This window comes from Protopterus annectens, chromosome 2.part0 (genome assembly GCF_019279795.1).
Source record: "Protopterus annectens isolate FY-2018-M chromosome 2.part0, PAN1.0, whole genome shotgun sequence".
Taxonomy (NCBI): Eukaryota; Metazoa; Chordata; order Ceratodontiformes; family Protopteridae; genus Protopterus; species Protopterus annectens.
Window position 1 is genome coordinate 806,025,676 of NC_056728.1, and position 14,605 is coordinate 806,040,280.

At 35.9% G+C, this 14,605-nt stretch overlaps 1 protein-coding gene across 2 annotated transcripts in view; it reads left to right on the top strand.

Moving 5' to 3' along the window:
• PTPRD (protein tyrosine phosphatase receptor type D) overlaps positions 1-14,605 on the top strand; it is a 6,523,893-nt gene that overhangs the window by 6,496,038 nt on the left and 13,250 nt on the right. For both annotated transcript variants that reach the window (XM_044061085.1, XM_044061086.1), the window contains one exon: positions 10,994-11,129. In XM_044061085.1, coding sequence (XP_043917020.1) covers positions 10,994-11,129 — 136 coding nt within the window. The remainder of the gene's footprint in view (positions 1-10,993; positions 11,130-14,605) is intronic.

Sequence of the window (14,605 nt, forward strand, 5' to 3'; positions counted from 1 at the left end):
TATTTACTAGGTGGGCATGGTGAAAAGGGTGTAAACAAAATGAAATTAAGGGAGTTAAAGGGATTGCTGAATATTGTATGGAGGCAGCAGATAAGAGAGACGTATTAATGGATGTAACAGTTTGTGAAGTAAATAATTTAGTAAGGAATATAAAAACAGAAAAGAGAAAGAACTAAAACTGAATAAGTTAAGTAGTGTATTAGGAATGGCTAATGATAATAAGTGTGGTAGATATGGCATGGTGCATACTTTTTATAAATATATGTAAAAACAGAAAAGAAACTGTGCATTAAAATATTAAATAGTAGCTAGATTGCAAAGTATGAGTGGAAAAAGAGAGGAACACAGAAATGTTCTGTTATTAATTGAAAGTATGTAGTATTATGCAATGCTGATTGCAAAATTATAATGAAATTTTGTATGTAAGTATAATGACTGGAATGGAAGAAATAATGTTTGAAGGAATGTATAGAATAAAAAAATAAGCAAGTGCCAGAAGTGTTACAAATAATAAAATAACTGGTATATATAATAGGAAGAAAAGTGAGACCAAGTAGTTAAAATGGTACAAATAAAGCTTATGATCATTTAAATCAGCTTCATGATGATTTGGCAAATGCAAATAAAATGAAAGCAGTTTTCCAAAACTAACTTCAGCGACAATTTAAAGATTTTTTTTTTTTGCAAGGGGGCAAGCATCCCATGGAAGGACAGAAATAGCTATATATACATATATATATATATATATATATATATATATATATATATATATATATATATATATATGGGTCTACTTCAGAATGTCGACTGTTCAGAATGCCAACTTTCATATGGCCGACACCATATGATCGACATTCCGAAAGACTGACATCCTGAAAAAGCACCATTTATCTACCTGTAAACACAGTAAAACTGTGTTATGCAGGGAGGCAAGCCCCCTTGCATCCCCACACCCCCTGCTACTTAAATATTCTCACTCCGAGATCACACTACAGTGCAGGAAAGGGGAATCTCCCAGTCCAGCAATGTAGCAGGATCTCCGCTATCATTTGTCAGCCTTTCAAACGTTCACTCATATGGTATCGGCCATATGAGTTTTGAACATTTGAAAGTTCAAGCAAATGAAGGGCTCCTACATATATGCTCAGAAATAAATATATACATATATATATATATATATATATATATATATATATATATATATGTATATATATATATATATATATATATATATAAGTCTACTTCTAAATCTTGAAATCCCACAACACTGAATGTTATTTTCTCGAGACGAATATAACAAACAGTTGAAATCCTGAACAGCCAATTTTTCACAGGGCAAGTAAACACTTGCCCAACGTGGGGAAATATGCCATTTTTCCCACTGTAGTGCTATCCCACAGTTGGTATATATAGTTAGGGCGTGTGGGGTACATAGCCTGCCACCTAGGTGGGTTTTACATGGTCTTCTGTGGTTCAGTGAAGTTGTGGGCAAGTGTTTATTTGCCCTGTGAAAAATTGTCCATTCGGAATTTCAAGCGTTCATTATTTTTCTGTTGTGAAAATGCATACATACATATATATATATATATATATATATATATATATATATGGGTCCCCTTCAAAACATCTAAAACCCGTAATATCTAATTTTATAACATTGTGACCAGAACATCTAAAACCCAAAACATCTAAAATCCATAACATTGAATTTCATAACATTTAACACTACAAACAAATCACATGAAAATAACATCCCCTCCACATATAATTGCATCTAATGATACCAAACTACCAAACACACTTTTTACTATGTTTCTGCAGGGGTGCTTGATGCAGTGGGGTTAGGAAATTAACTTTTTCCCACTGTAGTGCAATCTTGGAGTTGGTATATTTAATTTACTTGGGCTGTGGGGGGTGTAGGGGGGCTTGCCCCCCTGCAGAAACGTAGTAAAAACTGTGTTTGGTAGTTTGGTGTCATTATATGTGGATGGGATGTTTTCTTCTTGTGACTTGTAGTGTTAGATGTTATGGGTTTTAGATGTTCTGGTCTCAATGTTATGATAGATGTTATGGGTTTTAGATGTTTCAAAGTAGACCCATGTGTGTGTGTGTGTGTGTGTGTATGTGTGTGTGTGTGTGAGTGTGTGTGTGTGTGTGTGTGTGTGTATATATATATATATATATATATATATATATATATATATATATATATATATATATAAGTCTACTTCGGAATTCTGAAATCCCACAAGACTGAATGTTATTTTCGCGAGACGAATATAACAAACAGTTGAAATCCTGAACAGCCAATTTTTCACAGGGCAAGTAAACACTTGTCCAATGTCGGGAAATATGCCATTTTCTCCACTGTAGTGCAATCTCACAGTTGGTATATATAGTTAGGGGGGTATGGGGTACATAGCCTGCCACCTAGGTGGGTTTTACATGGTCTTCTGTGGTTCAGTGAAGTTGTAGGCAAGTGTTTATTTGCCCTGTGAAAAATTGTCCATTCGGAATTTCAAGCGTTCATTATTTTTCTGTTGTGAAAATACACACACACACACATATATATATATATATATATATATATATATATATATATATATATATATATATATGGGTCCCCTTCAAAACATCTAAAACCCATAATATCTAATTTCATAACATTGTGACCAGAACATCTAAAACCTAAACCATCTAAAATCCATAACATTGAATTTCATAACATTTAACAATACGAACAAATCACATGAAAATAACATCCCCTCCACATATAATGGCATCTAATGACACCAAACTGCCAAACAGACTTTTTACTATGTTTTTGCAGGGGTGCTTGATGCAGTGGGGTTAGGAAATTAACTTTTTCCCACTGTAGTGCGATCTTGGAGTTGGTATATTTAATTTACGGGGGCTGTGTGGGGTGTAGGGGGGGGGGCTTGCCCTCCTGCAGAAACATAGTAAAAAGTGTGTTTGGTAGTTTGGTGTCATTATATGTGGAGGAGCTGTTATTTTCTTGTGACTTGTAGTGTTAGATGTTATGGGTTTTAGATGTTCTGGTCTTGATGTTATGATAGATGTTATGGGTTTTAGATGTTTCAAAGTAGACCCATGTGTGTGTGTGTGTGTGTGTGTGTGTGTGTGTGTGTGTGTGTATATATATGTATATATATATATATATATATATATATATATATATATATATATATATATATGTATATACATATTATCTTTAGGGTCACACATTAGTGAAGAAAAAGGCAGTCTCCACTTCTACAGAAGTGGTTTCAGAGAACTGCTTATGTTTTACTTGCTTTCACCAAAATTGCCTTTGATGAGACAACATGCTCCCTTTAAATCACAGAAAGCTTTGGAATGTGATGGAATGTTATAGTTTTGTAGATAAATAAATAAATATATTATGTGAAAACATATGAAAATTCATGGGCTGTGATGATTAACGGGTAGTTGAATAAAAAACAATAATGCAAATTTTTTTTTCAGAGTTGTCCTTTGAGTGAAATCATTTTAATTTTAATGATGAGTGTTGTGATGTGTAGTTGTTGACGTATTTAAGTATATCAAGCTTGCTGATAGTTTTTGAAAGTTTTGAATGTAGAAGTCATTGGGATATTTTTTATGCATGTGATTTCCTGCTTATAACTAGAGTCAAAGTAGAACAGCGTCCCACCTGTAAACATTCCAGTGCCCCATTACTTGGCTGTCTCTCCCTAGTTACTGTGAACACTGCTCAAACTTGTTAGTGCACAAACTGTTTTCTTTACTTTTACAGTGCTTACAGAGATTTGATTAAAAACCTTTGTTTCAAATTTTATAGCACAATGATCACTTTTTACTAAAAAGGAAAAACAACATAGTCTTACACTGAAAACAGACTTGGCATGAGCAACATTAAACTTCTTTTTTCTTGAAACTCACAAACATTAAAAATTAATCTAGCCTGTGGCAGATTATGTGCATATTTATATCCACAGCCTTCCCCCTAACCCAACAATTATATAGCTGCATTGTTGACTACATTCTTTCTCAGATGTCTGTGTCAAAAAATTAATAACAGCAATAATGACCACAGTCACATATTTCAAATTTGTTTCACACAAGCAAACAGTAGCCAAAGTATTCCAGCTTAATTATATGTCTGTCTAACACACACACACACACACACACACACACACACACACACACACACACACACACACACACACACACACACACACACACTCACTCACTATTCCTGCAAAGTCAGATTATTGACTGTTTAAAAATGACCAGGTAATAAGAGCATAAAGTATTTACTACACAGAGAGCCCCTCACCCCTACCAGCAGTTACAACCACTTTGTTGACTATGTAAACCCATTATTTTTACAAAGAAATTAACATATACATTGTTGGTGTTTTTAGATGAACTATAAAGATCACTGGAATCATACTATTAGATCTAGCCATGTGTAACATATTTTGAAAAGAAGAGTATTGAAATATCAACCACCAACATATACTTTTTCTGTAGAAGTAAGCCATCTGAATAATTACACATTAAAGAGAATAATGCAGAGGTTGCTGCTGTCAAACAGTTTTGCATTTAAGGGCTTCTTCTACAGATGCAGTACTTGCTGTCTTTAAAGAATAAACTGTCTGTGTTACATAAAGAATAGTCTCCCGGTGCCTGGTGATAGTCCCCAAACCCTTCTTGAACAGTTATGCAGTAGAAAATGGCTGGCAAGCAATGAAAACAGGTTCATAGTTACTAGGCATGCAGTCTTGGAGATCATTAAGGAGCCTAGTCCAAATTCCCAATTGCTCCAAAGCATTGTCTGATTAAATGACTTGCTCAATGTCACATGGAAGGTAAATGGAGGTAGAAGATTCAAACCCCTTGCCACAGGAAGCAGCTCATTAAGAAGTCATAGCTTTAGCACTCCTTGCCATCTGTCAGACAGTTTTTAGCTAAATGTAGAAATCCTTTGCAATCCAGTCTTTTAGAGATAATTGCACCACAGTACTATGCAACAATGACTACATAAGAGATGCCAAAATTCAGATGCTTCTGATCATCTGTATAAATAATACAGACTATATGACCTTACAAATGTAAAACCCTTTGCATTTGCTGAAGGCTCTAAAGAAGGTACTTCAAAACTATATTACTAAAATGCAACACGTTTAGACTATATCACACAATCCAGTCCTATTAATGAATTAATTCATTCTTTAGCAAAATGAATAAAGCAAAATTATTACCGACAAAGTAAATGCTATTATTGCCCTACTGTTTTAATTTTTATGAGGAGGTGGACTTACATGCTTGCAGGACACCTACATGTCATTTTGACCTCCCTATGTCTTCTCTTTCAGATTATCACACTCTACTAAATCACTCAAGTATATAAGTGAAAACATAAGTGTATGATAAGTAAAAATGAAAATGCTGAAACACCTGCATTTTTTATACTTAAACTGAGAGTTTGCAGGCACTCCACAAAGCAAACATATATATATTTTTTTAATTTAATTTTGTACCCCCACACACACACACACACACACACACACACACACACACACACACACCAGCATTGGGCCCTAGGCAGCTGCCTAGGTCACCTAGTGCTGGATACAGCCCTACTTATAACAAGGAATAAAGTGTATCTCACTATAGTTTAAGAAAAAATGGTTTGAGTATAGATAAGGAGAAAAGTAAAGGTACAGGAAATAAACTTAAAATTGGTAGTTTATGCATTTTATTAAGATGGATGAAAACTTTTGAGGATTTCTTTGGGAAAAATACAGCCCCTGGAATTTAGAAAGGCTTATTGTGCTCTAGAATCCTTTACTGTAAAGGTTTCTGCAGCACAGTATACCAGAGTGATTCGTAGACTGCTGTCCCACTGTAGCTTTAGACTGCCATTGGGTGTAGGACAAAGAACTGTCGCACTGGAAAAGGTGCAGCAATCCAGGAGGGCTGCTGATTAAAATTAACCATGTACTTTCCACAGAAATTGTGCTGGCAATGCCTAATTCAGAGAATTGCTGTGCTGAGTTATTTTTCTCAAGAAGGAAAGGTATATACCATCAAAAGATGACATACACCCTTTAATCTCTATAGATGGATTAATTGATCATAGTTGTCTGTGTATGTTTCTCTATGCATATGTGTGTGGTTGTATGTGTAGGTCATGAATGCAGCTGCATAGATATGTCTGGGCGGTCACCCTACAGAAAGAAGAAAACCATCTATGTGTGTGTGTATCTGTATGAACATGAGGGTGTGTGAGCACGTCTATACCAGCATGCTTGTAGTTGCGAGATTGTGTGTGTGTGTGTGTGTGTGTGTGTGTGTGTGTGTGTGTGTGTGTGTGTGTGTGTGTGAGTTGGAAGTAGCCTATGCAACCATGGTGCATGACTTGTAGGTGGAACACTAGTGTGATCAAGTCTGAAAGTGCAGGGTTTGATTCAGGGACATAGTAATTAGCTGTTAAAGAGATCTTTACTGCAGCTTTGCTTTGTATATGAACTGGAGATTCTAGCAGTCTTGTTACTTATCAGAACCATGACAGCCAGTTAACTCTGGAGTCAAGAATTTCTCTCTGAATTCCAGTTAGTGCAGGTGTATATGTAGGAAAAATAATGCAAAAATATGAAGGATGCAGTAAGCTTATGGAACACAGCTTTGTTTTTAAGAAGAAAACGTTTATTTAATCAGTGGAACTGTGATGAGTGTGGAGGTTATTTGGCAAGTGTATATAAGTTTACTTTTAAAAGAGCAAATGAGATAATCACTATTGTTTATTTGCAAGGGAGTTCAAGGTTAAATCCTATTAATAGGATAATCACATATACTGATAAGAGGGTGTTTACATTTTTTGCATCCATTTTTTCCGGTTGTCAGCATTATTGTTTTATATTTCAAAGAATTATGGAAAAAGTTTTTTTTAGGCAAATGTTGTGGGAAAGATATAAGGAATATTAAGAAGGTTTCAAGAAAGGAAAATGAAAAATTGATAAATGTAAAGAAATTAAATTTCGAGAAATTAAAATTAGATTTAGAGAAACTGAAAAAAAAGATAGAAAGTCATGGTATATGTGAATAATGAAGAGTTATTATTTAGAAGATGGATTTGAGGCTTTAGGTACAAGAAAATAATGAATAAGAAAAATACAGCAAATTTATAAAGAACTAGATGACTGATATGATTTTATATGGTGGATGTCCAAGAATAAATTGCACATTAAAGGAATATGAAAATATATGGTCTATGGTTTGTGATGACACATAATGTAATGGAGGGAGATGTAAAGAAAGAAACTGTGGTGCATATATTAGTGAAAGTTTCCATACGTGTGTGTGTGTGTGTGTGTGTGTGTGTGTGTGTGTGTGTGTGTGTGTGTGTGTGTGTGTGTGTGTGTGTGTTGCATGGAAAGAATGGTCTAATGATATTTTGTATAACAAGCAGTAGAATTTATACAAGGTATTAAAAATGAAGATTTACATATGGCAAAGTGCCATGAGAGGTGTCACATCCGTGTTAGGTACCATCAACCATGACAGACTGGTGGGGTCCTTAATTTCACATTTCAAGTGCAGCGCCTCTTCCCCCTTACTCTGCACTGTTTTGTCAGTATTGGAATGGCTGTTGGCTGTGGTGAAACAGTTCACACTATTCTAAGTTTCATAACATCAGATCTGAGTGTGCCACCATATTGACACACATTTATGCCTGCTACATACCTGTTAAAGCTGCTGAAATGGTCTGACACTGCCTTATGAGACCAGGGTTTCAAACTGCTGGTCTTAGGATAGCTGCTAGAAATATACATGCATTGACAGCACATTATTTAACTGACATTGCATCCGGAAAACACACGCAAACACACACACGCACACATGCACACATGAACACAGAAACATGTGTTTATGTATTTCCCTGGTTAGTTAGTTAGCTACTTACTTACTTACTTTGTTTCTTAGCTGTAGTAGAATACTAATCCAAACAGACCATTTTCAGGCAATATCCATGTACAAGATTCACATGAGACTTACACAAATTGTGAAAAAGAGAAGAAAGGAAAATATGCATTCGGGTAAGTCATCAATGTGCAAGTATGGGTATTTGCAATGTGTATATTAGCATACAGAGCGAGGAGGCTGAATGACATTATGAACTAGTCAGTAAGAAAGGAGTATGACTGGAGTTAATATGTTGATTGGTGTACTTAGTCAGATATTTTTGTGGTTAGAGTATTTGCTAAAACAGCTTCTAGTGAAGGGGTACTTTCTAGGGCTGGGTTCATTAGTAAAACATTTCCATGTGGCTTTCATCAGTATTTTTTTTTTCAGTTTGTGCCTGGATTTATGGGATGGAGGGATAGCTTTTTAACTTTCCTAGTAATAATTCCCAAGTATGATGAGCTGTTGCTGGAAATCCATGATCTGTAGATTCAGTTTGGTTAGTGTGTAGTTGAAAGAGGGGGCATCTCTTGACTGTTATTTTAAGTTATAAATGGAAGTTGTTTTTGTGAACTTGCCAGAAGAAAGTGAGCCATTTCATGGTTTAAGTTTGTAATGGAAGTAATTTTGCTTTCTTAAGTAACAAGAAGTGATGTTGTCTTTGATGGGCACAGGTGATAAATCAACATGTTATTGAGCGTTCTTTGCAAAGAGGTCATTTTTATCCTTGGCTGCAGTACCTGTAATGGGAAGCTATGCTGCTGCTGGACAACAGACTACATTTACCTTTAGCCATTCTTCCTGTCCCCCACTCCAGGTGATAGGAAGTGTGAAATCATTTTTGCTAAAATTATTAACTGTTAGTTTTGGATTTGCTCATTGTCGTAAGATATTGGAGGTTAAGTGATTCGTAGAGCCATATCCCAAGATATCTGAAGTACTATGCAGTTCCTGTTTGCTCTTTATTATTACATAGTATTTCCCATTATTTTGGAACTAGAAAAAACATTTGCCTATTCCAAAATATCATGGATTTTGTCTGCTTACTATTCAGAATGAGATTGTTTACTTTTAGGTAGTGTATTAGATTATTATGACCATTTTATGATAGCAGGTTCTTCTGTAGATAATCATGTCGTCTGCTTATAGAATAATTGGAGTATGTATTAAGGCACTTGGAAGTTTGTTATTCAACAGTAAGAGCAGTATGGGAAATATTACATATCCTTGTGGGACTTGTGGGAACTGGAGAGATGGCTGAAGACACAGATGCACTTTATACCTTAAGGAGTCTGCCAGGACATTTTTGAATCAGTGGAGGCTGTCTTTTTATATATTTGATCTTTTCAACTAAGACAAAGGCCCTTGTAAAGACAATAAATATTGTACCTATTAGGAGGTTTTTATACATTTTATTGAGAGTATCAACTGTTAGGCTGAAGAACATGTCAATGGTACTGTATCCTGAACAGGATCCATGTTGGTCAGGAGATTAGGATGCTGCATTTTTGATGCACTCCTTTAGATGAGTGAATGCCATCTTTTCAGATATCTTCACTGTTATCTTGGCATTTGCTAATTAAATTCAGTGCTTCTTGTTTCCATTCTGCTGACACTGTGCTTAGGGTGAGGCATAGATTTTAATAGCATTGCATGGAGTAGAAAAGTACAATGAACCATTGTAGCAGGTTGTCTGCCAAACAGGAAGACTGAAGAGAATCTGATCAGTCATTTTTCAGCATCATGGAAGGTGATCCTTTTGAAGTAGAATAGGGATTCTGCTCGAGGGATATGGGGGTTTGGGTTAAATTGGAAGGAAGGGAGGAAGTGAGGTGAAGTCTGTAAGGGAGAGATAGAGAGCCTGAGGTTGTGTAATCTAATTTTGCCTTCATGTAATGCAATCTTGAATTGTTTAAACCCTGAATTGTAAAGAGTCCAAGAAAGTTTAGGTTAAAATCCAAAAGAATGATTATGTTTTTGAGATGGGTAGGGAAATGCATTATCTGTCTGCTTAAACTCCAAGTCTTAAATTTGATATTGCCACCCTGACAGAAACAGACTTGTACAAATTCTAAAGTTACCATTTCCACTGAAGGAAGGGCTGGTAACTCTGAATTCTCGAAAGTTTTCATTCAAAATTTTGAGCACAAGGGCTTCAACTAGCTCAGGCACTAATGTGCAATCTTATTCACTGATTAACTTGACTGTGATGAAAAGAATGGATCTGTTTCTGAAACATTACATTTTGAGTTTGATTTCATTCAGTGTTCTTTTGGTATCACCTCAGTGGGAGCCTACTTCTACTAAATAACATTTCAGGGAGATTATTATTCCCATTATCTGTTAACGTCAGACTTCTGTAGAATTTCTATAACACTCTCACAAGCCATAAAACCACACACGCCTAACTTTTGTTTTATAACTGCACTTTTTTCCCTTTCTCCTCTTTCCAGGAGCATGTGAAAGACTTGTGGTGGTTCTATTCGGGTTGTCAAAATGCTTGCTTCTTCAAATGTCACCCTAATAAGCTTCATGACTTGTCTGGCTTTAAAATAATGTGCCTGTGCAGCTAAATCCAGCCATCTATAGACATCAGTTCTTAGTCATATTTCTGTCAGACCTCCCCCACTCCCTACCAGAAACATGAACAGGCTGGGGGATTGCACATGCTTTTCTCCAGCTTAACGTGAAAGGCACTTTATACTTGTGAAAGGCACTTTATACTTTTCTTCCATGTTGGTTGTCCTCGTATTTAGAGCAGGCACATTGCTATGCAAATTTGGGCAGCATTAGTAATTGTGAAAACTGTTAATTAACGCTCTGCAAATTACTGGAGTCTTATCTTCCTCTGTTAAAAAAAGTAGCTCATTTCCCAGTTCTCGTGTATTAATATTTCTGACATGGATTAAAGATAATATTGATTTTATCGTTTGCCATTACTGAGTAACTAACAATGAGTTAATGCATTTCAAGCTCTTCTCATACATTATTGTCATATATTAATAGTTATTTTATTTTTTGACAGTGCTGGTGTTGGCCGAACTGGAGTATTTATTACACTGAGTATTGTGTTAGAAAGAATGAGATATGAAGGTGTTGTAGATATCTTCCAAACTGTCAAAATGTTGAGGACGCAACGGCCTGCAGTTGTTCAGACAGAGGTAAGGAAGATGTCAGTGTTCTTTATTTTTCTTCATATCTAGTAAAAAATAACGACAGAAACACTCAGAGGTTTGGAATAGCTTTTATTCATACTTTTGTATGATATGCTGAATTATGCAGCTCTCTGCTGATGTGCATACTGTCTGCACACTATACACATTAACAGTGTAGAGTGCACTATGTTACACACACACACTATGCTGTGTAATGCAGACGGAGTACCACTCGGTATAACCTATGTTTTATACAGTGTAGACATGTCTCATAGTGCATTTTTTTACTTTGAAAAGCACAGATATCAGTCTTTGTACAGCACACTGAATAATATGAATCTGTTTACTTCTGCATCCTGTGTATGGAATATTGCTGACTGTGAAGAGACTTATGTATCACTCTGCATGCTACACTGTGAGTAGTGAATACTGTCTGTGTAAGGGTCAGTGTGCTGTGGAGTGAGCACTACAGACTGTGCATCATTCTGTATATGCTGCACACTGAATACTACACAAGCACTATTAATTTGTACTGTACACTGAATAGTGTAGAGTTGTGTTTCACACTTCATTTTGTGTGCTGCCTGCTAGTACAGACTTGTCTTTCCATGTATATATTGTACAGTGAATAGTGCACTTTTTGTTTCACTCTGCTGACTTTTATTGAGAAGGGAAGTAATTCCATTGAAGTCTATTAGTGCAGTCTTAACTACCATTTGTCACACGCAGTAGCATTGTATATTGTAGTCCTTTTTCCTGCCATCTGTTTTGAGTATTGTCATCTCTATCTGGCTTGTTATAACTCTGTATCATAAGGATGTTCACTGCTTTTTCAGTCAAACGTTACACTGACTAACTCTGGAATGAGATCCCTCCTTGCTGTTTTATAGCACTCGCGTTTTTGTTGCTACACTCGATGAAACTAAACCCACTAGCCCTTCTCCCTTTAAATAACTGCTAATTAAGGGGTAGTAATCATTTCTTGGTATCTAACTCTTGGGTGACATGCTTTGTCTAAAGAAAACAGAGAGTGCAGTTCACTGTTAGCTCACAGTGGCCTAGCTGTTCTGTCATATAATGTAAATGCTTTTCACATTTTGGACCATGTCTGTTATGGGTGTACCATTTCATTACCTTCTTTTTTTTCCTAATTTGTCAGTAAACCCAATGGGACAGGAGATGCTTACCTACTGGCTACACATTCCAGTTTTACTTAGAGAATTTACTGATGATGCCATTATACCAGACACAGAGAATCTGGTCTTGTATTCTTTTTAGATAAATATTTTCTTAATTTTGCTGTTAAATACCCACATTGTAGTACAATGGTATGACTGTGTTAGTAGTACATCAGGATATTGTAGGAGAAGCTGTGTCAAGCTGAGTGTTGGTATTACAGGTTTTACCAGTAGCTGGGTTTGGAAGCCGCGGTGGTGCAGCGGTAGCGTTGTTGCCTCACAGCAAGATGTTCTCCTGTTCGATTCTCGGCTGGAGTGCCTTCTGTGTGGAGTCCGCATGTCCTCCCCGCGGTCAAGTGGCATTTGAAAGACATGTGTGAATGGGCGTGCCTTCGTTGAAGGTTGGGCATCGGTCTGGCAACTCGGCACCATAAAAATCTACTGCCAATCATTAGCGGACCGGAGTTCCGCTGTGGCGACCCCTAACCGAGAAAAGACAAACAACAACAACCAGTAGCTGGGTTTGGACCATGCTAATGGAGGGAAACAACTGTAATATGACACTGACTATTGCTGGTATATCAGATTACATGCATCAGTATACATGTCCTTTTTTTATTGTCTCACACCTAGTGGGAGCATGCATGCGTGTTTCTGTCTGCAGCCTGTGCATTGCACTAGCTGTATATCTTGGTCATAGAGCTTGATTTAGCTGTGCTGGCAAATACACCAAGAAATGACTGTGTGACATGACTGGAATCATTTGTTAAGGTTTATAAACCAAGTATAGCAGTTCCTGGTGAAATAATGTGCATCAGATATTTAGCATGTCTTGTTTGTAACTAGTCATTATCTGCCTCCAAACAGTCTGTTGTAGTGCTAACAACTAGACAGGAAAGGAACACAATTTATGCTGTTCCTGAGTTGAAGTCAGCCTGTTGTGTTCCTGTTAAATCCATTGAAATGGTCTGATACTGCTCCAGAAAGACAGACCAAGTAATTTTGTAAAACAGTTCAGAGGTAGTTATTAAGAAATCGGGTTGTGAACATGCTTTTGAAAATTCCAAAAATGGGTTTGTTAGTTTGAAGTTTAATATTTCATCCATTTATTTATTTATATTTGTTTATAGGGGTAGTGCACTCATCAATAATGACAAATTTAGGCTCAGCCTTGATGAAATACAAAACATTTCACAAACAAAAAATACAGAAACGTAAGCAACAACTGAGTTGTAGTAGTGACTAATTATACAGAAAAAGCTGTGTGTGTGTGTATATATATATATATATATATATATATATATATATATATATATATATATATATATGTGTGTGTGTGTGTGTGTGTGTGTGTGTGAAAAAGCACAGTGCAATGTACAAACAAGCAGAGTGTAATGTACAATACATACATTAGTTTCAAAAGTTTACATCTGCTTGTTGTTATTTGACTCCATGCCAAGATATAGTCATTGAAATATCAGAAATACCTTTGGACAAAAGTTGAGAATATTAATGAAACACTCATTATAAAAAATGAATTTTGAGTCATAAAACCTGTCTTGAAAATCTGGGAATAAAAAGTGAAATCTTAAGTGTGATAACAGGTTTTCATTACTGGATTTCATTTTCGTATTTTGTCCTTTTCAGTTCTGAGTTACAGTTTTTTTAACTATACCTCATACATGTAAATTCATATGATGCAGTGCTTTCAGTCTCATTTTAAGTACATAGCAGTCATATATTGACTAAATTGATGTTTAAAACATTTGCTGCAAAAAACTGAAACCACAGTTACAGTAAGACACAGTTGTTGCAGTAGTGAATTGCTTTATTAAGATGCACAGTGCAGGAGGGCAGCACAGAGGAAAACCAGATGTTAAAGTAGAAAACCCATGGTTAAGAAGGTGATCACATTTCTCTATCTGACCCTTATAAAAAGACTGCTGGATGGAGTACTGCATATAATTCTGAAGGTATTATATGGAGAAAAATGTCAGACTGCTGGAGACAGTACAAACATAGGATAGTAGGGTGAATGGAGAGGGTCTGTATTAGTTCATCAAAAGTTATTTTCAGTGAACACCTATTATCAACACATATTCAGGGAAAATCACTTCCACAACTCACTGAATTTTCCAAGGGCAATGAAGTAGTTGGCTAACTACACAACTTTGCCCTTTTCCTCCCTGTAGTGAGATCTTGGAATTGGTATATATATATATATATATATATATATATATATATATATATATATATATATATATATATATATATAGTTAGGGGGAGTGTGGGGGGCAAAGCCCC